This window comes from Macrotis lagotis, chromosome 2 (genome assembly GCF_037893015.1).
Source record: "Macrotis lagotis isolate mMagLag1 chromosome 2, bilby.v1.9.chrom.fasta, whole genome shotgun sequence".
NCBI lineage: Eukaryota > Metazoa > Chordata > Mammalia > Peramelemorphia > Peramelidae > Macrotis > Macrotis lagotis.
The window spans coordinates 319,259,420-319,285,145 of NC_133659.1; the positions used below are offsets into that span (position 1 = coordinate 319,259,420).

Here is a 25,726-nt window from a genome sequence, read left to right on the forward strand (position 1 = left end):
CTTTTGGTAAATAGTTGAAGCTTTCTGTAGCCTGAAGAATCCCCGGAAGGGGCAGGCAGTCAACAACCTTAGTATGGGAGAGAGGAGGAGGCTTGTTGTAACTGTTCTCATGCTTTGTTTGCAGAACAGAAGGGAACATTTGGGCTAATCTATTTGAGAACTCACATGATAAAGTAAAACCTGTAACAGTTGGAAAATGTCATTAGAAAGCACTAGGTGTTAGCCATCAGAATATAGTGGGAATTCATTGCTGTGAAAGAGGCAATGAGGCCTGGACCTGAGATCTCACATCTAGATGGAAGGACTTATATTAAATCAGGTCTCGGAGAGCTGCCTAGAGCTGTCCATTGATCTCTGCTCTTGTCTCAGAAGCAGGACCTGAACCCAGGTCTTCTTTACTCTGAGATCAGTTTTCTTTTGTGTCACAGTGTCTGTCTTTCTAGGGAGGAAGAATCCAAGGGAAAAATCTAAACACTTCCTCATCAGTAAAATGAGAAAATTCTACTTTGGGAATTATTGTTCTACCCAATTATTGTTGGATAATAAAAACACCTGATTCATAGGGTGAAATAATCAAAGGAGATTATATCTATGAAGCTTAAACATCTTAAACATCTTAGCTATTAGGATTATCCTGCCACCGGGTCCAATCTTCACTGTATCCAGTTGTGACAACATTAATATGGTGGCCCTCTCACAGGGAGGTCCTTGATGCTTCAACATAGCTTTAACTATGAAGTTTTTGAGGCATTTATAGGTACATGTCAAAGTAGGAGAAAAGCAGTGGTTTCTCGGGACTCCAAAGAGTAGACATCAGGGAAATCCAGAATGTAGAATCACAGAATTCGAATTTAGAGTCAAGAGAGAGAGAGACCGAAGGAGCCATCTTGTCCAATCCTCTCCTTTTACAGATGAAGAAACTGAGGCCCAGGGAAATTTAGTGACCTTCCCAGATAGGAAGCATCAGACCTGGTCCTCTAACTCAAAAGCCTGCTTCCTGCCATTCTGCTTTAATTATGAATGCTGAAATTTTAGATCATACAGAATTCAATTTTCAAGAAAGAGTCCCCAACAGTAGTCCATCCAGTACTGGTGCCATTATATCTGTTTAAAACAATGTAGTTGTTGGGTTTGTTGGGGACTTAAAGATAAGTGGAGTGTATTTTAAGTATTTGTCAACAATGGCAATTTAGGTATTTGTCAACACAAGAAATTGTGTTACTAATTCATACCACAGTGTGCCTAAATGAAAAATATTTGATTTTCACAGTCAAATTATCACTGCACTGTTCAAAAAATGACCAAGAGGATACTTGAATGAATTGTGTTTTCACTAATTGGCATCTTGAATTTCCATCATCTTGCATATTTTGGAAACCAATAGTCATTTAATGCTCCTAACTCTAAGTCTCCAGGTTTGCTTAGTTATACGATTTGAAAGCAATTTTCTTTGCTACCTTTTAAGAGAAATAGCTCTTCCCTCAAATTTCATTTAGTGTTTGTCCACTGACAAATTTCTTTTGCCTTTCTATCACCTTGATAGGAGAAGATGGGAAAGACAAGCTTACAAGCCCTAGGGGTGAACTTGTATCTCCTTCAGAGCAGAGATAATATCACCTTTCTCTTTGTATTCCCAATTCTTAACCAATTCAATCCCCATTGCCACATTTCAGGCAATTAATGCTTTCGGGGTGATGGAGTCATTGATTGTCTAAACAAATATTAAATTAGATCATCTAATTCATTGGTATCAAATTCAAATAGAAATAGACGTTACATATAGACTTAGAAAACCATACATTAGCATTATCTATGTAGCACTGTATTTTTATTTGTTAAACATTTTCCAACTAATTTTAATAGTACTCAGGAGTTTTGACCTCTTATGGCTCAGGCCTTGAGTTTACACCTTTGTGTCGAAAGGAAAATTCTTTGAGCTTTCACCTTTAGTTAAGGAAGCAAAAGTCAGGACAAAGAGAATCAAAAGGGGTTTGTCATAAATATGTCAAAGTAGCAATACAACACATTGAGAAGTTAATCAAAGGAGATCAGCAGTGACTTGAAAATTGAGGCAGCTTTTATGGATAACTTTTGTCATGAGATAAAGGCAGATAGATCACCATCAGCAAGAGAGATTGGGCCCTTGCATCTCAGTTCCTCCCAGAAGTAGGAGTATATGACCAATAGGAAGGGGGGTGACTGAGCCATCTTAGAGGGCCAAGTAACATCTCCCCCTAATGCTGACTGACAAACAGGCCTGAGAGCATTAAGTTATTGAGTCAATAAAACTCTGAGTGTAGGATTCACCTTACTCTCCTTGCTTACTAATGAGGAAACAGGACTAGGATAGAGAAATCAGTAGAAAGAGATGTTGGCAGAGAAAAAGTAAATAGCCACCATTTTTGTTCTTAGTATCCATACATTTTCTAAAATCCTTCCTTAATCACACTTACAGAAAGGGATATCTCATGCTATGAAACTTCTATGAAAGGCACTTACTGAGTGAACCAGTTATAGGGCATGTGTGTGTTTAGCCTTGTAATCTGATTCTCTCCATGTGTCTTTTCTCCCCAAATGGACTACAATATCATGAGCTACAGCAGCCACAGCCTCAACCTTAGAAGGCCAACCCATCCCTGAAAAGAAATCCCCTTATGACATCAGTCAAACAAGAAGCATTATTAAGGGCCTACTCTGTACCAGGCTACTAGGGAAATAAAGCAAGACAAGGGAATTTAAGTGTCCCTTCTCTCAAGGGAGAAAAACTGTTCCTAGACCAACATATACTAAATGAAATCACTGATAAATATTCCTACATATCCCCATTATTAGCTCATAACTAGCCTTAGTCTTTAATAGGAATTCAAGGGGCAGCTAGGTGGCACAGTGCATAGAGCACCAGCCCTGGAGTCAGGAGGACCTGAATTCAAATCCAGACTCACACACTTAATAATTGCCTAGCTGTGTGACCCTGGGCAAGTCACTTAACCCTATTGCCTTAAATTAAAAAAAAAAAAGAAAAAATAGGAATGCAAGAATTTTTGCAAATCAATCAATAATCAATTCTCAGTAAATTTTTACTAAGTACCTATAGCTATATCAGGTACTTTGCTCAAGGGCTGGGGGAATACAACTAACTCAATATTGGGCCTCCCCTTTCTATAGAACAATCATGTGCCTGACCTATTATCCGTTAGAGGTGTATTTTAATTTTTTTTCAATTGTAGGGATGGAGCCACACAACCCTCGGATTTCTGTTTTTCTCTATAAGGTCATTTGTTGGCATGATGGTCTTGTTAACCTTGGTTCTAATGGAGAAGTCAAATTCAATGATATATACTGGGTCCTCAATAAATGTTGGCTGATTTTGTGCTCAGGAATTGAGGCATGGAAGACCAGTCTCGAGTTTTCATGAGGAAAGATGCCACTGGTCAGAAAACACGCTCTATTGATGGCCCCTGTATGGAGCAGTTTATAGTCTTGGGGGAGTTGTCTCAGAGTGCTGAGTTAAAAAACTTATCCAGAGTCTCTGAGACAGTATGTGTATGAAGCAAAATGTGAGCTCAGGTCTTCTGACTCTGGGGCTTGTCTTCTATGACTAGGCCTCAGGTCTCCGTGGTCCTGAGACGTTATCATGTAACCAGGAGAAATAACAGTTTAGGATAGGATGCGGATTATTAAAAAAGGAACCAAGAAGAGATGGGGCTTGTGAATAGCAAAGCTGCCCACCTCTCCAGGGTCCTTATAGAGCATAGCTGCTGTGAAAATAAATGGGTTCTTTTGGAAGGGAGTTTGCGATTTGCTTGCTGGATCATTCCAGTTCTGTATTAGGGGTCTGTGCACTTCACCTTCTAAACTGTGAAATATTTTTTTCCTTATTTTGCAGTTGTATGAAAAAGTCGCTCTTCTTCTGACAAATTTAGGTAAGTGGCAATGTTTCCTCCATCCTATTGAAAGGTTCGATGCGCAAGACACTCAGATATCATGGGGGCAAAAGGTGAAGATCCCATGTGTTTAGGAACAGGTGATGACATTTTCTGAATTGGCTTAAGATGGGGAACTATGTTGATTGATTTTTTTTAAGTTAAGTGGTTAAGTGGCTTGCCCAAGGCCACACAGCTAGGTCATTATTAAGTGTCTGGGGGCAAATTTGAACGCAGGTACTCGTGACTCCAGGGCCGATACTATATCCACTGTGCCACCTAGCCACCCGCACTGCGCCACCTAGTCATCCCCATTACTTTTTTTTTTTTTTAGATTTTTTTTCAAGGCAATGGGGCTAAGTGGCTTGCCCAAGGCTACATGGCTAGGTGTCTGAGGTCGGATTTGAACCCTCCAAGGCCGGTGCTCTATTCACTGCGCCACCTAGCCGCCCCATCCCCATTACTCTTAATAATATACTTTACCTGGATTTTAAGAAGGAAAAGGAGAGAAGCTGGGGAGATAGTAAAGTTCTGTAAAGACACATTTTTTTCTGTTTTTCCTATTAAAGTGTTAGGACAACATTATCACACTTGCTCAAATATCTGTACTGCCTGGACTTTTCTGGGCTAGAGTATTTGTGTTTCAAAAGTCTCTTCCCAGTTCTGGTCTTTCCCTCAAAAAATTCTGAAACTCTTTTATTACATTAAAGATCCATGCCAACCTCTCCCTCCCCCTTCCACACATAGATGATACTTAACTTTGAAAAGTAAGTTTTATTTTTAACTTATGAACCTTTATCTTTTACCTGGTGACATAGGTTATATTACAGTATCTCCTCTTGTTTTTAGCAGAAGTTGCCCAGTCTTGTGTGATCTTGACTATAATTGCTTGGTCCTTGAACTGTTTCTTTTTTAATTCTTCCAATATATTTTCCCCCTTTCTAGGGGAGGTTGAGATCTGGGAAATGAAATTCCTGTGACTTGCTTTTAGGATTTTTCATCAGGAGATGATAGGTTGATTTCTTTATGATTTCTTGAATTGTATTGTTCAGGCATCCTAATATAATAATGGTTTTCAAGGAATGGAATGTTTCTTAAATTGTCTCTTCTTGGCCTGTTTTCCAGGTCAGTTGTTTTTAAAGATACCTTACATTTGGGTAGCTAGATGGTGCAGTGGATAGAGCACTGGCCTTCAAGTCAGGAGGACAGGAGTTCGAATCCAGCCTTAGTTATTGTGTGACCTTGGGCAAGTCACTTAACCCTCATTGCCTCCCATCCAGAGCCAACTCCAATTGTCCTGATTCATATCTGACCACCAGACCCAGACGATGTCTCTGGAGGAGAAAGTAAAGCTGGTGACATAGCACAGCCCCCCCCACTCAAATTTAGTTCATGTTCTTGTCATGGCATCACTTTCCTGATGTCATAGTCTTCTTTGAGAATGAAAGACAAATATTATCTTCTTTTTAACAAAGAAAAATAGCTAAATAATACCAAACATACAGTGACTTTATCTGAAAGGATATGCCACATTCCACACCATTGCTCCCCACTTCTCAACCAAAACGAAAGAGGTCTGATTTTTCATCTTTTCCTTGGGGTTCATATTGAGTCATTATCATGAATTCTCTTTGGAAGTTATTATAGAGGGGGCAGCTAGGTTGCTCAGTGGATAGAGCACCGGGGCCCTAGAGTCAGGAGTCCCTAAGTTCAAATCTAGTCTCAGACACTTAATAATGACCTAGCTGTGTGGCCTTGGGCAAGCCATTTAACCCCATTGCCTTGCAAAAAAAAAAAAACTTTTAAAAAAAGTTATAGCGAAAGAAATATAAGAGTGCATTGTTTTCCTTTGACAGGTCTTTTATTTGGGTTTTTAACTTTAAAACATTTTAATAACTTTCAATATGACTGATGTTTCTTTTTTTTGGTAATTTTGCTTCTACTTTATGCATTTAAAAACATCATTCTAAGAAGTTCATCAAAGGGGTATATGACATTAAAAAAGATTAAGAATTCTTTTTTGAGAGGCAGCTAGGTGGGACAGTGGATAGAGCAGTGGCCCTGGAGTCAGGAGTCCTTGAGTTCAAATCCGGTCTCAGACACTTAATAATTACCTAGCTGTATGGCCTTGGGCAAGCCATTTAACCCCATTTGCCTTTCAAAAAAAAACCCTTAAAGAAAAGATTTCTTTTTGTAGAGAGAGTGTACTAAGGGTGGAAGGTGGGAACCTGTGCCTATCTGATTACAGTAAATTCCCCTGACCAGGAAATCTTTTCATCTCTATAATCAATAGATTGCCTGGGGACTCATAATATTTTGTTAATTTTACTTGTAATCTGTATTTTTAAGCTTTCTAACTTCTTAGGAAAAAAAGGAAGCCTTGTAGAACTGGATCCTTCACTTGAGAGTAAAACCTCAAGGGGGGCAGCTAGGTGGTGATATGAAGCATAGTGTCTGGAATAAGAAAAATTGGGTTCAAATCACACCCCAGGGTGAACTTGGGTAAGTCCCACCATCTCCTTAGAAATGAGTTTCTGCATTTAAAAAAATGAGAGCATTTGACTAGTTGACTCCAAGGTCCTTTCGAATCTTAGATCTTTTCTAGGAATCCAAGAGCTTCTGAGGATGAAAGGTCCTGATTCTAATCTCACCTCCTTACAATTCAGTTTCTTCATCTAGGAGAGCATTGGACTCCAGATGGCTCCAAAGGCCTTTTCCATAGATCTCTGATCTTAAATGACTTTACTTCCCTGAGCCTTGGTTTTCTCATTTTAAGGAAAAAATGAGAAAATTGAATTGCTATTCCCTTCCAGCCCTGAACCTCTGATCCTATGACTTTAAATGTTGGGATTCTTTGCCAGTTGTTGTATAAACCTGAGATGATGCCACATCATGTCTCATACGTAGTTTGAGTTGCATTAAGTTTGCCTTTGGCGTGTATTTTAATGAACCAAATTTCAGTGGCGTGGCATTTTTCTTTTGTAATATACCTCTTAGAGAGTAAGCAAAGTTGTCATTTGTTCATTTGGTCAGAAGACTTGCTCTAGAGCCATGAGACGAGTTCAAGGCTTGCATCTGATGCTTACTACCCTTGTGACCATTCACAAGAGTTGTTTAACCTCCCTAGACATCAGTTTCTTCAACATTAAAGTGGGAGTGGAGTGCACTAGAAGGTCTGTTGACTGACTGGGGTCTGGACTAGATGGTCTGTTGACTAACTGAAAGCTGGACTAAATAAATTGTTGATTGACTGTCCAATTCTGAGGTTCCTTTTGGCTCTTGTTCCTAAGATCCCTACCAATACTTTATAATTTGTTCAGATTTTTACTTAATTTTCAGGTATCTTGCCTCCAACCACCCAGGTTGATACATAGGGTGGAAATAAACTTGTCACTATTAATCCCTCCAAACCCAGGATCTAGGACACAGCAAAAAAAAAAAAAAACTGCCTCCATCCAGATGTACTCTGAAGAGCTGACAAAGCAATGGACTGAACTGAGGGGCAGCTATGAGCAGAACACAAATATTTAACACATATTCAGGATGTAAGGAATGGTTCCAGCATTATCATGCAAGCTGTCAGACCCTAAATTTATATATAAAGCCATTTACATATGACCCATGTTGGCTCACTTCCATCTGGAGCTTTCCCAGTGAGAAGTGCTTGTGGATTTCTTTGCCATTAAAGATCTCTGCCCAGCCCCAATTAGAAATAACATGGATATGGGGCGGGCGAGGTGGCGCAGTGGATAAAGCACCCGCCCTGGAGTCAGGAGTACCTGGGTTCAAATCCGGTCTCAGACACTTAATAATGACCTAGCTGTGTGGCCTTGGGTAAGCCACTTAACCCCATTGCCTTGCCAAAAGAAAAAGAATAAAATAAAATAGCAATAGAAATAACATGGATAGAAAATCCAAAATGGTGAAGTATCAGCAAAGGGATTAGGCTTTCAAAAACCAGACCTGGAATCACTTGTGAGTGCTATACTTCACTATCCATGTGACCTAGCACAAGTCAAATTATCCTCAGAGCTTCATTTTCTTATCTATAAAACAGGCATACTACTAAGAAGGAAATCACGTCTGAAAAGAGCTGTTTCATGGTCAAGTGCTGTGCTGATGTAAAGGAGGGTGATGAAAGTCCCCAGATGCCCATTTATTTGGGAGTTGATCAGACCCACAGGAAGCTTTCCTGCTCTAATACCCCCCCAACTCCACACTTCTGTTCAGTAAGATAAAGTATGTCTTCACTCCCACCTCTTCCAGTTCCCAGTTCCCTTCAACGCTCAGCTCTAGGACCACCTTCATGAGACTTTTCTTCATGTCTCTTTGCTAGCACCTAGCCTTAAAAAAATGCCCTATGTATATTTTGTATATTTATGTATGTGTCTGCATGTATCACTTACATATATATGTGTAGAAACATATATGCATAATTGTTTAGTCATTTTTCAGTCATATCTGACTCTTCAAGATGCTTTGGGGCTATTTTTGGCAGATACTGGAGTGGTTTGCCTTTTCCTTCTCTGGGTCTCTTTATAGATGAGGAAACTGGGGCAAGCAGGGTGAAATGACTTGCCCAGTCACATGGCTAATCAGTATCTGAAGCTGGATTTGAATTTAGTAATTTTCCTAACTTCAGATCCTGTAACCCTTGTACCACTACCCTCCCTCCGTCTCTCTCTGTATGTATATATTGGCATAAATATTTACACGCATACATATTACAACTGAGGTCCAAGAAAGTTAAGCAATTTGCCCAAGGTCACACTGGTAGTAAACAGTACGATGCAGATTTGATGCCAGGACATCTATTTCCAATGCAATATTCTATCACCCTATGGCGCCTCTCTAAATGAGACTAATAGTTCTCACTGTCCATGTCATGGCACTGATTAAGGCCAAATGATGACGAACAATATTTAAACCCTGATTGGAGGCAAAGCACCATAGTGGGGGAAGTAAGAGTAATAATAATTTGTGTATACATGCATATACATATATATATATATATATATATATATATATATATATATATATAAAGTCTTTTACATTTTGCACAATGCTTTGTTTATACTACCTCCTCTAATCCTCACAACCCTGGGAAGTAGTTTCAGTTGCTATCCCCATTTTATAGAGGAAGAAACTAAAGGTATGAAGAGGTTAATAATCTACCCAGATTGCTGCACCTTACAAGTACTGGAGGCAGAATTTGAAATAGTGGCTTGCCGATTCTAAGTCAGTATTTCATCTGCTACTCCAACAAACTGGCAAATAAGCTATAATTCTTGACTATATCTTATGTGGACTAGGCTCTTTTCAGAGTCCTGGGAGAGACAGTACCAAAGAATGAAACGAGCCTCTCTGCCTTAGACAACTTTTTAGGATTATTCTGCTATATCTTTGATGGATGAATGAAAAGTTTCTTCTTCATATGTATTTGGATTGTCCATTTCCAATGACCTTTGTGGTTCTGTGCCCACCAACCTCCCTGAAAGCGGAAAGAGTCACTAATGTTGGACCTTTCTGAGGGAAGCTAAAGGGTCAGATGAAGGTTCTCATGCTCTACTCCTTTGTCCACAGAGCAGCCTCGCACTGAGTCTGAGTGGGAGAACAGCTTCACTTTGAAAATGTTTCTTTTTCAATTTGTCAATCTGAACAGCTCTACCTTTTACATCGCATTCTTCCTTGGAAGGTAAGAATTTACGTCTGGTAGGAAGCAGAGAATGAGCATGTGGTTGAGCTGAGATGGCACCTTTCTATGGGTAGCATGGGCCATGAGCGACATTTCTGTAAGGGGAAGGTCTGGGGCCCAAGGAGCTGTCCCGGGTTCTCAGAGAAGAAAACACAAACCTCTCACAACTTAGCAAGAGAATTTGGGGGTAAATCTGCATCTCCTACAGCCTTTTTACATCCGGGTGCATCAGAGAAGTCCCTCAGAAACTGAGGGGAAAAGTAATGTGGCCAAATGGAAGGGACCCTAGTTCTGAAGTCAAAAACCTAGATTTTAATCCCTTCCTTGACATTCTCCATCTGACCTTGAGATCATCTCTTTACAGTCATTTTCCTCAGTATTCAAGTGAAAGAGCTGGACGAGATGCCCTCTGAAATTCCCTCTAGTCCCCTTTCTCAGTCATTCCCTTGCCTTGGCTTCAGATTCTTCATTTGTAAAATGAGAGGTTGGCCTTCAAGGTCCCATTTTGCTGTAAATCTGTTTCTTTGTCATATCATACCTTAGGCAGCTCACTTCACCTCTGTTCCTTATTTGTTAAATGAGATGGCTGGATGAGACGGCCTCGTATGTCCATCCCAGCCCTAGATCCATGGTCCTATGGTCTCCTTAAGTCTCAGCATTCATGGGGTGAAAAGAGGAGTTTGAAGTATTTGGCTTCTGAGGTCCCTTTTAATGCTAGGTCTCTAAGCATCAAAGGTGGAGCAAGCCTTGGTCAACAAACCATTATGTTCCAGTCATTCTAGCCCTTCCCCATCTTCTTTCCTGGTCTGAAGATCAGCAATGACTGGAAAGACTCATGAATATATTGGTTTTATTCTTTGGGATTGGGGGAGTATGAAACACTCCTAGAAAGTTATATGTGGGGGAGGGGGAGGAAATCAGAAAACTGTCCTTGGGAAGGATCGTGGGTTAATTCCTAAGGAAAGACAACTGGTATGGTAAAACAGCACCAATGCCAAATTAGGGCTAAGTAGCTGACATCTTAACCTCCCCACACCTTGTTTGGCCTTTTAAAAAGGATGGAAAAAGGATCTTTACCCCATTCCCCCTAAGCCCCCATAAACAAGGACACATCCCTATCTCTCCTCAAAATTCTAAAACTTCCACTCATGCCTTTTTGCAGAATATAAGGGGAAGGCATTTGACTTGTATTTGTGAACCAGTAGATCTTTAAATCACCCATGTCCTGTCACCCCAGCTACTTGGGACTAAAGCCATTGTCAAGGTTCTTCACAAGGAGGAGGATAGATCTCCACAACTAAAAGAACAGGAGGAAACAGAAAAATGACAAGGCAGAGTTGGCACCTGGAGAATGTGGAGCCTCTCTTCCTTACCTCCCCTCCCGGCTGGAGAGTTGCTCACGAAATGGGCCCATCAACTAGGAACTGCTGTGGAAACACAAGGGAGGCACAGGCACTAGAGAAGGATAAGGGAGGCTGTCCAGGGTGGATAATGATGCCATTTGTATTTAGTTCTCCAGTTGTTAGTTTAGTCAGCGTGAAATTCTGGCCCAAATTGTTTCATTTCCCAGGAGTGATTGATATTGCCACAAAAAGCCAGTTCAAGAAAGTATAAAAATTGTATCTTATCTGAGATTCAGTTTGTAGAAACACTTCTTAAAACAGATCAGTAGCACACAAACGCATGCGTAGTAATGGAAATACCGTCCAAAGAGGAAGGGCCACACATTTGTATATGTAGCATGCCGCTCCCATCCAAGGTCCATGCATGTCTGTAGCCAGGAGACCCTGTGCTTTTGCCCAGATTTTGTTATTATATCAGATGCTAAATACTGAACATTACATTGGAGCAAAAAGGTAGAGTTGGTCTCTTGTCTATGGGCAACAAGGCCAAATATTGTGGTCTTTCTGGGACTTGCCAGTGACTCCCCAAAGGCTATTCTCCCTCTTGAAAAAGACAGGGCTTCACTAGCTCCCTGAAAGGTGATGCCATCATTCTCAGTGATTTATTTTGAAAGAGAAGTTATACTATGTCAAGCATGAACTGAACAACCCTTCCATATGCTGTGCATTGATGTGGTCTCTTGTGTTGAAGGTTTACAGGACACCCAGGTGCCTATCTGAGGCTGATAAACAGGTGGAGACTAGAAGAGGTCTGTATTCTCTTAAGGATGCCCAACTTTCCACAGCCTTCAAATAAATAGCATGGGGGGGGGGGGAGAAAGGAAGGAAACAGAAGTCCTTGTGATTTATGCCAAAAGGCTAAATTACATAGGGGAAGGAATGGGGGAAAGTAAAGAGGAGACTAATTTAATCGTTCATTTAACCTAATCATTCATAAGTGGACACATGTGTGGATTTTACAGTAGAAAATATATTGTTTATATTTATATATTCTTATAACCCCAATTCTCCAACCCATAACTATCCTCAATTCTCTAATTCTGGCATTTCATCATGGGCACAATGGGAGAGAGGACCTAGAAGTAAAGTCCTCTTCCACCACAGGGTTGCAAGAAGGTGAGGACCAGGAAGCAGGGAGAAGGGAAGGGTTAGGGTGTTAGGCTTCTTCTCCTCTCCCTATTCATTCAGTAAACATTTAAGAGCTTCTTTTGTGCTAGGGGTGGCTAGATGGCACAGCTGCTAGAGGCTGGGCTTAGAACCAGTGAGACTGATCCTCATGAGCTCAAATCCGGGCTGAGACACTTCCCTGGGAAAGTCTAACCCTGTCTGCCTCAGTTTCCTTCTCTGTAAAATGAGCTGGAGAAGGAAATAGCAAACCACTCTAGGACCTTTGCTAAGAAAACTCCAAATGGGATCACAGAATGACTGAAAAACAATCACAACAAGCCATGTGCCAGACATCAGACAGGCAAGACAGGCCCTGCCCTCAAGGAATTTGGGATCTGATGGAGCTCTGTGTTTGCTTCCATTGCAGTGCCACCCTAGTGGATGCCTTATTGATCTCTGTATGCAAATGGGTATTATAATGGTGCTAAAGCAGACCTGGAACAATTTCATGGAGCTTGGCTACCCGTAAGTACAAGAGACTTCCTGACCTTAGGGCCTGCTGCCTTGCATGGATGGCTCCTGAGAGGGCCCATGGGTAGCTGGCCATTGGGACAGACCACATCTCTAAGTGCTTCCTGGGATTCTGGAAGGTAGGACCTGTTATAGAAGACTTGGTGTGATGGTGAGAGGCGTCATGGTACAGTGGAAAGAGAGCGAGACTTGGAGCCAGGAGAAATCTGGCCTGGAACCCCAACTCCACCATTCACTATCCTGTGATCTTGAGCAAACTCCTTCACTCCTCTGGGACTTAGTTTCTTCATATGTAAAAATGAGGAGAGTCAATGGCCTCTACCACACTTTGTAGCTCAAATTTCATGATTCTGCTTCTGACACTCTCCAGCTATGTGATAATGGAAGGTCACTGAGGCTTTCTGAGTCTCAATGTTTGCATCTGGAAAATGGAGAAAAGACCACATTGCCAGATTTGGAAGACAGCAGGTCCCCAATCACAAGTACTAACTTTATGAACATCAAAATGCTTTAGATGTCAGCTCTCATTAGTTTTAGAGTTGCAAGACACATCAGAGGATGTCTAATCAAACTACATCAGTTCATTGGTGAGATAATAGAGATAGGGCAGAACCACCACCCCCAGTCAACAGACATTTATTAATCTCTTCCTAATCTAAGCATTGCCATCTGACATCAAAACCACATTATGCCATACTGCCTTTTATGATCATGATTTTTTAGAAAATGATAGACTGGTAAAGTTTGTGCTAAACCTGCAAGGTGAAGCATTTCTGAGGTCACACCTTGGATCCCATCCCCTCCACCCCCATTCATTCTGGGTATGTGCTCTTCCTGTAGCAGTTTTAGAGAAGATGGTCCCTTTATAACTCTGAAATCATAACAGATGACAAGGATTCAAATCCCACCTCTGATATCAATTACCTGTATAACCCCAGGCAAATCATTTATAATATTCTAAGCTTCAGTTTCCTCGTTGGCAAAACAGGGGAGCCCTGGGACTTGATAACTTGTGAAGTCCTTTCTGGCTCTAAGCTCTTCTGACCACATGAGGGTAAGGAAGACTACAAAATAAAAACAGACCCAGATTTCCTTTGAGCTGCCCGTTGATTTTAACTAGTAATACTATGACCTCCAAGTAGTAATAAGGCAAGTTTTTCATACACACACAAACACACACACACACACACAAACACACACACAGCACAAACTTTATTTTATTGTGAGCTCTTTATTATAATTAAATAAATAAAACCTTTTAATTTGGCTAGGTTTGCAGTTTTAGGCAGTTAATTTTTATGAGGATGTAAATTTGCAATGCTTTGTCTCTTCGGGTTTTTCTCCCACTCCTGTGGGTCTTTATTAGGACATTCTGTAAATGATCAAGATGTTACTACATTTCTGGCCTTATTCTGTCTCCTCCCCCTTTCCCCACTCTCATGCTAACGCCCCTAATGACCTTAGAAAATCCCCCCCTACCTCCTCAGCAACTCTGGCAACAAGTAGTTTGGTAATTCGGTTTGGATCTCCCAAGGCCTTTGTTAGGAGTCTTTCCTTCTTCTCCAGTTTCTTAAGGTACCAGAGGAGAAAAGGTCAACAACAAGGAAGTCTTTTAAATTACCGTAATATTTTCTTAATTAAAAAGCCATCATGAAAAATTTGTTCAAAAGCAGAGAGTAATTCAAGAATGTCTCTGAAGTGACGAGTCCCAGACTAACTCTGCTAACCTGAGATCTACTACAAAGGCAACAAATTCGAGGGGCTTTTTATTCATGCTCCCAGTTTCCTATTTTTGCCTCATCCTCCCCATTTCCTATCCAGGCTCATCCCTTCATACAACCATTCTGTTCTCTTCCCCCTGCTGAAGCACCAATTCCATACCTGAATTACTCTTTCCTTACCTGCTGCACCTGCAGGGATAAAGCGACCCGATGCCTCAGTTAAGTGATGTAAGTTAGAATCACAATGGGAGAGATGATGATGATGATTGATGATGATGGCAGCTAGCATTTATGGAGTGTCTGTGTGCAGAGAGCTTTACAATGAACCCATTTGATTCTGCAATGTAGGTATAATTATTCCCATTTTACAGATGAGAAGACTGAGGCAAGCAGGGTGAAGTGACTTGTCCCACAGCTAGGAAGTGTCTGAGGTCACATTTGAACTTGGGTTTTCCTGATTCCAGGTCCTGGCACTCTATCTGCTATACCACCTCACTGACCAAATGTGGGATATTCTCCTTTTCACATCCTTCCCTCTCCATTAGATAGTCCCTGGCCATCATGCAGCAACAAAGGGAAGAGTAGGAATGATAAAATCTGAGGAATGACTCAAACAGGCTCCATACTTGTTCTGTTTATTCACAATTCAAAACGCAAAGGTTAGTAAAAGGGGCCACTGTTAGTGCTCCACACCAGTCCAGTGGCCTGTGGCACTCACGGACTGATGGCATGCATCCTGGCTCCGAGCTCTGGATCAGCCACTTATGGGCAAGTCACCATCTCTTCAGGGCCCAGTTTTCTCATCTTAAAACAGGGGTGTTGTTTGTCCTTTGGGAGAGCGTCCAGAGATTTGACAGGTGCCAAACAACTTCACCACATAAGTATTAACTGGGAGGCGAGCCTGACCCTCTAAGCCATTAAGCTGCACCACACATGCGGATGGGCAATGGGAAAATTAATAGTAATAGTTTTTCATTCCGTGATATTACTGAATAGCAATAATAATAAACTAGCATTTATATCGCCTTTTGAGGATCACAAAGCTCTTTGCATATATTATCCCCATACAACACCTCCTGGGAAGTAGGTGCTATTATTATGCCCATTTTAGAGATGAGAAAACTAAGGCTGAGTAAGGTAAAGTGGCTTGCCCACGTCCCAGAGCTACCATGTCTGAGGCCAAATTTGAACCCAGGTCTTCCTGAGTCAAGGCCCAACTCTCTCTGTACTGCAGCACCGGCTGCCTCAGAGATCCATGTGCCAGTGAAAGACCTCTCTGGTGTAGGTGGTCTAACTGTGAACCTCAGAGGCAGTGTACCCGAGAGCAAGCTGCCTCCCCAGTGGGGTCCTGGCTGGCCATGGGTGTCGCCACCACCATGAGCCCCAGGGCCAGTCCTCCATTCTCTCGTCTTGAACGTGATCTTCAGTTTCTCATTTCTCCATTTCTTGTGCTTGCATATGGTGACTGACTCCTTTGGGTCCTGGAAAGTCTTTTATAAATACAAATTTTTTCCCAAATTGATTTTTTTTGTCATGCAGGTTAATTCAGAACTGGTGGACAAGGAGAAAAGTCCGTCAAGAGCAAGGCACACAGAGAAAAACCAGTTTCCCACAATGGGAAAGGGACTATAACCTGCAGCCCATGAATGCTTATGGGCTCTTTGATGAATACCTAGAAATGAGTATGGAAAAGTTCTTTTGTCTATTTTTTAAATGTCAATTTTAGTCCTCTGGGATGTTCTTACCTAAATCTGTTCTTCTTATTAGAAAGCTACATGACTAGCAGTATAACAAAAAACAAACACCTACTGTGTGCAAGGTGCCACCAGGTGCTGCCAGGGATGCCACATTGGAGAAACGATGGTACTTGTCCTCTGGATGGCACAGAGCCAGGAGCATAGCCTTCTGGAGGCAGAGGACCTGGGGCCATTCTCACCCCTAGGTCCTTGGATAGACCAATCCTTGGGCCTCAGTTTCCTCATCTGTAAAGTGAGGGATTTGAACTAACTGGTCTCTGAGGTCCTTGGAAGCTCCAGATCTAAATTTAATATTGTTATTTTAAGAAGTTTCACTATGACAAAAAGAGCAGACAATTTCACCCAAAGGAAACAGAATCTGCTAAACTTGTTTTTGACATCAAGTGCAATAGGCATCAGAGTGTTCCAGAAAGAGTACAATGTTTTTATCTTTCAAAGTCACTGGAAAACAGAAATAAGTTATCAGAAAATAGAAAATCAAAGAAGAAGTTCTCCTTATCAACCCCAACCCTTTAAGAAGGAACTGTTCTCTAAGAGACTAAATTTAGAATGTGCCTTAAAAGGTTTATCCTGTTAGGTTACTTTTAAAACCTAGTTTAAAAAAATACAACTAAGTCTTCTTGGACACTAGTAAAATCCAAGTGATATGGAATTTTTTTAGATGGCTCCTGCACTAAATAACTGGTGATGTTTTTAAGAGTTTCAATTACAAGATGCCTGAATGATATAACATTAAGTTGAAATCCAATTGAACATTAATGTAGAATGTAATTAATGCAGTTTATTAATAGAACAAATTAATGTGAAGGCACGCTGGTACTATTTCTTCCTCTCCAATAAATAAGAGATATAAATGGATGGGTGGGAGGAAAGAAGTTGGAAAGGAAGGGGAAGAGGGAAAAAAGAAAAGAAAGGAAGAAAGAAAGGAAGATTTGCTTATTATTTAATGACAAGCACTATGATCATGAAAGCAAAATGATCCCTACTCTCAAATGATTTTCTAATGGAGAAAGGCAACACATACAGGGAACTGGAAAGCACATGGCGGTAAGGGGGAAAGAGAATACCCAAGGTATGGAGAGTAGATCAGAAGGTAAGTGGGCCGCGGGGCCCCCCGGAACTTCCGATGCTATGGTGGTTCCAGGCAAGGGCTCCCCAGACTCCGAGTGGAGTCATCCTCAGAGGAGTCAAGGCATCTGATGTGGAGAATGAGCTGGGATTGGGGGGGGGGGGTGGAGAGGGGCAAACAATATGTCTGGAATTTCTTCAGATATTAAGATAAAGGAACTATTGGGAATGATCATTTCACCACTGTAATTGTCATCTTCTGTTTGATTTTAAATTCTTAGCACTGATTCATGGTGATAGTTTTTATAAAATAAGACTATTGTGCTGACAGCACCTTTCCTCTTCTCCTACCAGGGTTCCTAAAGGGAAATTCCCACAGAAAGAAGTAGGGCCACAATTATTTCCCTTCCCATAATGGAGTGGTCCAAATAGATGGATTTCAAGCAACCAAGGCAAATACATTGTCTATGTTGGTTTTACTTATCCACTACAGCCCAGTGCAGACCTTAACCCTTTTAAAATTGGCATAATGTATAGGAGAGGAAGAATGGTATCACAGATTGATTAGCTGGCCACAGCCAGGAAGCCTCAGTTCTAGTCCTGCCTCCAACACACCTACTCAAGCCTGGCTCCAGCCCTGAGCCCACTTTCAATGATGCACTGGTAGAGGGATTTCCTCATCTCGTTGCAATAACTTTTATTAAACATATGCCCATGCAGTTTCCCATAATATCTTTGCTTCTTAGATGACTCAAAGAATCACTGTGCGCATAGTCTAACTACATTTTTTTTCATTTCACTTATTCCTTTTCATTTTGCACTCATCTAGTCGACCATCAGTAGCCATTAAGCACTACACAGTGCTTAGAGAGAAACAAAGCTAGATAAAAATATAGCTACTGACCTTCAGGGACTTAAAGTCTGAAAAGGGAAGGAATTAAGTTTTCTGCTAAGTATTACTGGGTATCTCGTATTACTGGAGCATCTGGGTTTAGAGTACCAAGCCAGTCATCTTCCTGATTTCCAGTCTGGCCTCAGACACTTATTAACTGTGGGACCCTGAGGCAAGTCATTTTAGCCCCGTGCCTCTCTCTCTTCAGCTGTAAAATGAGTTGGAGAAGGAAATGGCAAACCCACTCCAGTATCTTTGCCATGAAAACCCATGAAGAGTCAGACATATCTGAAACAACTCAATAACTTGGTACTTAGTAAAATCGCATTTTTTGATGAAAGACTGTCTTAAAATCTGAAAGCCCTGGATTCAAATTCCATCTCTGAGAGGAGTGACAGGACCATGGGAAAAATCACTTAATTTTTTAAGTTTTTTTTTAAATCTAGGAATTTTTTTAATTTAATTTTTTAAAATCTAAGGATCCTTATCTATAAAATGAGAACATTGGACTAAATGCCTCTAAAGTCTAACTCAAATTGATCCACGTGAAACTGTATTTGTAGCTTCTCACAAAGTACCAAATTTCATGGAAATGCAGTAAAATCTATAGAAGCTTTTACCCATTTGATTTTTGATTATCATGTTGTTTCAATTTGACAGACAGAAGTACAAATTCAACTCATTATGTAATATAATAAAGATCAAATGTCCCAAATTTCATGAAAGTTCATTAAGTTCTTTCAAAAAAATATGGAAGGATAAATAAGCAGGCCAATTAGAAGACATGTCAATCAATCAGTGTGTGACAGAGACTTCCCTACATCTGGCCAAATTAAAATTCCAGAGCACTTTTGTTTTATCATTTTATGCATTAATCCCATGTTTACTTAAAGTTTTCTCTAAAATCTTAATTCCTACATAGTTCACCTGCTTAATTCCAGATTAGAAAAGTTACTACCACCAAAATAAGATTTCAGACCAAAATGAAGGAATAATGCCAAGAACAAGAAGGGTGATGAACACCACTATATGCTCAGTTTTAGGAAATAAGGACTTCAAGTCCATGAAGTATGAGAAATAGTCACAGACACTAAAAATGGACTGGCAACACCCAACTCAGGACACAGAATCCTGCATCTGCCATTTACAAGGGCACCTTAGTCAAACCATTTAACTTTTCTGGGCCTCAGTTTCCTTATCTGTAAACTGAGGGACTTGGAAATGATCTGTAAGGTCCCAGCTCTATGACTGTGTGTGTGTGTGTGTGTGTGTGTGTGTGTGTAGATATTGGGGAAGGAGGAGAAGACAAATTCTTCAAGGCTCTGAAGGGCTCTCATTAGGAAAAGGAATCAGACTTGTTCTATTAAGCTCCCAGAGGGCAGCTAGTAGCAAGAAGTCAGAGCTGCAGAGAGGTAAATTCAAGGTTTGATAAAAGAAAAACCTGCCAAGGAGAGTTTTCTGGACAAGGCTGGATAATGACTTGTCAGGTACATTATATGGGACATTCCTCATCAGTGTGAGTAGGACCAGGTGACTTCAGAGATCTTCTCTGACTCTGAAACTGATGTGCTATCTAGTCTTCATTTTGCATATATTCTCATATTTACCTGTTTCCCCCAATTAGGATGGAAGCTCCTTGAGGGAAGATTTCACTTTTACTTCTATTCCCAGCCCTTCGCTTGATGCCTTTACAATAGGAAGAGTTTAATAAATGTTGAGTATATATCTCTCTCTACCTTGAAGACCTACTGGCACCTCATATCTCCTTAGCATCTTCCCTTGAACATCTATCTCTTATTTCTCTATTGCTGTTCATGACACCCCCATCCTCCGTTATTCCACCTGGATTTCTTGACGTTCTCTGATTCACCAGATCCTAGCCAGGCCATTATGTCCGCTCCATTTCTTCTTTAGTGTCATTACCCAATTTAGAGTCTCATTCTTTTCCTGGACTTTTGTTATAGATTCCTAATTGGTACTCGTATCTCCCACCTATCTTCTTCACATCTCTAACTTCCTTCTATTTCGAATGCACAGCTAACTACATCATCCTATTATTCAGAAATCTTCAGCGGCTCCCCATAAACTCACAAATAAAAATAAACTCCATAGTACATCACCCAAGACTCTCCACAATCTGATCCTAACCCAACTTTCCAGACTGATCTCACACTACTCGTCTTCTCACTCTATATGCCAACCAAATTGGACCACTCGCCAACCTTCATGCTAGGTTTGCCTTCTCCCATACTCATTCATTTGTCATCTCCACCTTTCCCTCCCCAATCTTTGTTAAAATTCTTTCCTTCCTTCAAGGTCCAGGAAGTTCCTCCGATCCTCTCAGATAGAAGCTACCATTTCCTTCTCAAATTTCTCATAGCACTTTAGGTGTACCCCTCCTTGGTCTTATTGGCAAATAGAAATTATGGCTATTGATCATATCCTGTAACTCTCATATTAAACTAGTGTAAGCTCCTTGAGCACAGGACCTATGTCTTATTCATCTTTCCCTTTTCCACACTTAGCACAATGCCTTGGTTTGACTGAGACTCAATAAATGATGAAATTAAATTGTCTACCCTGCATTAAAATAGTTGGTCAGTGTAGAAGATTCAGATGGCTCACCAGCATTTAGTTTGGGAAACATCTCCATCAAGCCCATTCTTTGATATCATGAAAACCAAAAACAACCCATTAACAAACCACATTTTTCAATCTTTTAAGTAACTGTTGTCATGGAGACATGCCTGCCAAAGGTTTTTAATTCTCCAAAATGCCTTTTCTCCTATTTCTGCTGAAAACTATTCATGTTCTCATTGTGAGAAAAAGACCTCTCACCCCCTCCCAAGTTTTCTTTCTAGCTGGTAAATGAATTCTTCCTTACTACTCGTTATTTCATCATGCCTAGATTTCTGGGAAGGCTCAAAAGTGAAACAAGTAGAAAGGGAAAAGTCATTTCTAACAACTATGAGTCTGTTGCCTGGAAGATTCTTTTAATAAAAGAAAGATTTTATTTACTTTGAATTTTACAATTTTTCCCCTAATCTTGCTTCCCTCCTCTCACCCCACCCCACAGAAGGCAGTCTGTTAGTCTTTACATTATTTCCATGATATACATTGATCTAAGTTGAATGTTATGAGAGAGAAATCCTATCCTTAAGGAAGAAAAATAAAGTATAAGAGATAGCAACATTACATAATAAGATTTTTTTATAATTAAAGGTAATAGTCTTTGATTTTTGTTCAAAGTCCACAATTCTTTCTCTGGATACACGTGGTATTCTCCATTGCAGACAGCCCCAAATTGTCCCTGATTGTTGCACTGAAGGAATGAGCAAGTCCATCAAGGTTGATCATCACCCCCATGTTGCTGTTAGAGTGTACAGTGTTTTTCTGGTTCTGCTCATCTCACTCAGCATCATTTCATGCAAATTCCATCAGGCTTCCTTGAATTTCCATCCCTCCTGGTTTCTAATAGAACAATAGTGTTCCATGACATACATAGACCACAGTTTGCTAAGCCATTCCCCAATTGAAGGACATTTACTTGATTTCCAATTCTTTGCCACCACAAACAGGGCTGCTGTGAATATTTTTGTACAAGTGATGTTTTTACCCTTTTTCATCATCTCTTCAGGGTATAGACCCAGTAGTGGTATTGCTGGATCAAAGGGTATGCACATTTTTGTTGCCCTAGGAGTGTAATTCCAAATTGCTCTCCAGAAAGGCTGGATGAGTTCTAAGCTCCATCAACAATGCATTAGTGTCCCATATTTCCCACACCCCTCTGGAAGATTTTTTAAAAAATGAACTTGGCTATCCCTCCCCACAAAATCTCCAACTAGTCATTTTACCTTTAGGAGCTATAGTTCAAATATCACCTGAAATTATACTGCTCCCTAGAATGTGAAACTGCATGAGGGCAGAAAAGGCTTCATTTTTGCTTTGGTTTTTTTATCCCCAGCACTGGTCCTTGCACACAGTAGGAGATTAAAAAATACTTGTTAAATTGCCATTGAGAAAAGACCTCCCCTATGTTTTCATATTGAGGACAATGAGAGCAATAGTAGTATCTGATAACCATGAGCCTTCTAAAAGGGAGAGTTGAAAAACCAATGATGGTTGTGATCTTTTCCTGTTCCCTTTTCTAGTTCTTCAGTTTGGCTTCACCACTATCTTTGTCGCAGCCTTCCCCTTGGCACCACTTCTGGCCTTACTGAACAATATTATTGAAATCCGACTGGATGCATACAAATTTGTGACGCAGTGGAGGCGACCTTTAGCCTCAAGAGCCAAAGACATAGGTGAGACAGCAGAAATTTGTGTGAATGTGAGAAGTTGTGGCATTGTCTGATTGGTAATTAAAATAGAAATAACAAACACTATTCATGTATATTGATTTTTCCACAATGAGTTGAAAATGAATCTGTGATTATCTATGAAAATCTATTCTTTCATTTTTTTCTTGTTCAAGTGAGAGGTAGCATGGGTTACTGGATAGAAAAAGAGACTCAGGAAGGACATGGTGGTTGTCTTCAGATTTTTGGAGGGATGTTGTGTAGCAAAGTCATAAGATTTGTTCTGTGGGACTCAGAGGGAAGAAACAGGAGTGGGAGATGGAAGATGGAAAGAAGCAAATTTTGACTTGATGTCAAAAAAAATCTTCCTAACAAGCATTCTAAAGTGGAATGAACTTGGGAGGTGGGAGATTCCCCAGTTTGGGAGTCCTTCAGGCCCAAGGCTGGGTGACTGCTTATTTGGTATGTTGTAGAAGGAAAAACTATCCTTTCCATTTCTTAAATTCTTTGTTTCTCCAAGGGCTAGACTTGAAGTCTGAGAGACTGGGATTTGAGTTTGGCTTTTGACTCTTTCTAGTAACATGGCTTTGAGAATGTCACTGAGAATATCTGTGCCTCAGTTTCATTTCATCATCTTTAAAACAAAGAAAATAGGGGCGGCTAGGTGGCGCAGTGGATAAAGCAGCGGCCCTGGAGTCAGGAGGACCTGGGTTCAAATTCGGTCTCAGAAACTTAATATTTACCTAGCTGTGTGGCCTTGGGCAAGCCATTTAACCCCATTTGCCTTGCAAAAAACCTAATAAAAAGAAAAAAGAAAATAATATCTGAGGGAGTTGTCTATTTGGGACATTTAAAACTTTCCTCATTTATTTGACTGAGAGCATCTACAAGTTGTTCCAAAAATCTCAGTGTGATTTTAAACTTTAATAAGCTTAAAGTTTTTTGGTCTAATGGAAGAATCAACACATAAATTACTAGGGGCACGCAAGACATAATACAGCAGTAGACATCCTTTCCTGTTTCTTAGTAAACTCAACCTTAGTTTTGTTTTTCATTCTTTTTTTTTTTAAATAAACTCTCAGTTCTATTTAAAATAGATGGCTTGGTATTTCGATTCCATCTCCCTTTTTCCTGTGGTTCTAAAAAGGCTATAAGCAGTGGCCATAGAAACTCTAAATTTAGGCTTTTCAACCATGACACTAACTTTTATCTTGAAGTTAATGGGATTTAAGGTTGATCAGTAATGGCAAAGCCTGTGAAATCCAAGAATAGATCCAAAATAAAGGCAGCCTCCACTTTTGATGTTCCCAGCTCAGACTGTAGAGACCACTAATAATGAACTGGCATGATCTGTTGGCTGCCCACTCAACTGGATGAGAGTTTGCCAAGTCATCTCTGGCCAGGGCCTTGCCTTAGTGTCAGATCTACAGGAGTTTATCCACTGTGCATACTGTTGATTTTTCCAGGAGTCCTTCAGAGAATAAAAGTCCTCATGTCTGGCTACCCTGTTATTTTATGATACAATAAATGGGAGCCTGGCAGCTAGGTAGTGCAGTGGATAGAGCACCAGCACTGGATTAGGAGGGTCTGAGTTCAAATGAAGCCTGAGACATTTAATAATTACCTAGCCATGTGACCTTGGGCAAGTCACTTAACCCCATTGCCTTGCAAAAACCAAAAAATAAATAAAAGAGAGCCTGCAAACAGTGAAGGCTGCAGCAGAAATTGCTTTTCAATGCACAATGAATTTTCTCCAACAGACTGCAAGCTCCTTGAGGGCAGAGACTTTTATATGTGCAAAGTAACAATAATGATGATGGTAAAAGACAATGTGATATAACAGAAAGGCTTGTTGCTTTGGAGATTGTTGTTTCTAAAGTTAATCAAACCATTTTTTTTTCTTTGCACAGGAATCTGGTATGGAATTCTTGAAGGCATTGGGATTCTCTCTGTGATCACAAATGCATTTGTCATAGCCATAACATCTGACTTCATCCCTCGCCTGGTTTATGCTTACAAATATGGACCTTGTGCGGGCCAAGGAGAAGCTGGACAAAAGTAAGTGTGGGTCATTGAGTCAAGTACTTAGCCATTGGTTCCTTAAATATTTATGGCACAAAAAAACTGAGGACAATTGTCAAGGATGCAAGGATGGGGCTGTGAGCTTAAGAAGAGATCTTAAAGGCTGTAGATGAAAAAACACAGGCTATGGAGGCAAAGGAACCAGGTTCAAATCCTGCCTCTGAAACTTGCCACCTGTATGACCTCAGAGACATCACCTTGCTTCCCTGGATGAGAGTTATTACTTCATCACAAAATGAAAATGAACTATGTGATTTCCAAGGTCTCTTCCACCTGGGATTTTGTGATGGAGACAAGTTTCTCCTGAATCCCGAGAATGAGTCATAATCTGATTCAACATGCCACACCACAAACAATTCTGTGAATTAACCCTGCACATCATGCAATTAAAAACTGAATGTCATTCAGGGCTGTTGGCCATGAACCAGCCCAATCCAATTGCAGAACTGGATGGACTGAAGCGCTGTGGTGACTTGGAAATTAAATTCCTTGGAAATCACATGAATAGTATCTATGTGCAGGCAGGAGGCCTGGCATTTCTAGGCTGGCCGGAGATGACTGTGAAACTGGCACAACGGGCCTTCAGCTTAGCCAGCATTCCCTTGGTAGAAAGTGGCCAGTCTCTCCCACTCAGAGCCATGGGGGTCTCCTGCTTTCTTTCCCCTCTCTCTGTTTCCCCAGACCACTCAGACAAGGGATGAGCTTAACTGAGGTTGCATAGTTTTATAGTCTCCCTTGTGTGAGGCAGAGGACTTGCCCAGTTTCTAAAGGAGGAGGACTGTACACAAGGAAGCTGAAACTGGGGGCACAGGGAGCAAGGGGACTGCCAGGGAGTACCCAGCAATGAAGATGAGATCCAGCAGAGCCACTAATGGAAAATGAAAAGTTGTCTGGAACATTCTGAGCCCTCTCCAGGGAAAGCCATTGGGAAGAGTTTCTTGCTGTTCTCCAATTTGAGGGAAGGAGCAACCAAGAGCCAAGAAGATGCTGAGAAGCAAACACTGGATCAACCTACAGAGTGGCGAGATTTCAAGTGATCAACTTCTCCTGGGGGAGGCAGGATGGTCCCTGGTGGAAACCAAGAAGCAACACTTAAGGAAAAAATGAATGGCCCCTGGTAGCCCAGTTAATGGGAGAGGCAAGGTTTGGATCTAGATCTTTCTGGCTCACGGTCACTCTCTCTCCAGGTCCTCATGCTGTCACAGCCTGTCTTGTATATAGAGAAGGCACTCAATAGATTCTGAAATTG

At 40.8% G+C, this 25,726-nt stretch overlaps 1 protein-coding gene across 6 annotated transcripts in view; it reads left to right on the forward strand.

Annotated features, from left to right (window-relative positions):
* Positions 1 to 25,726, forward strand: part of ANO4 (anoctamin 4) — a 413,892-nt gene that overhangs the window by 373,124 nt on the left and 15,042 nt on the right. For all 6 annotated transcript variants that reach the window (XM_074226672.1, XM_074226673.1, XM_074226677.1 and 3 more), the window contains 7 exons: positions 3,887 to 3,923; positions 9,507 to 9,618; positions 11,713 to 11,770; positions 12,556 to 12,653; positions 15,920 to 16,062; positions 22,249 to 22,401; positions 24,306 to 24,453. In XM_074226672.1, coding sequence (XP_074082773.1) covers positions 3,887 to 3,923; positions 9,507 to 9,618; positions 11,713 to 11,770; positions 12,556 to 12,653; positions 15,920 to 16,062; positions 22,249 to 22,401; positions 24,306 to 24,453 — 749 coding nt within the window. The remainder of the gene's footprint in view (positions 1 to 3,886; positions 3,924 to 9,506; positions 9,619 to 11,712; positions 11,771 to 12,555; positions 12,654 to 15,919; positions 16,063 to 22,248; positions 22,402 to 24,305; positions 24,454 to 25,726) is intronic.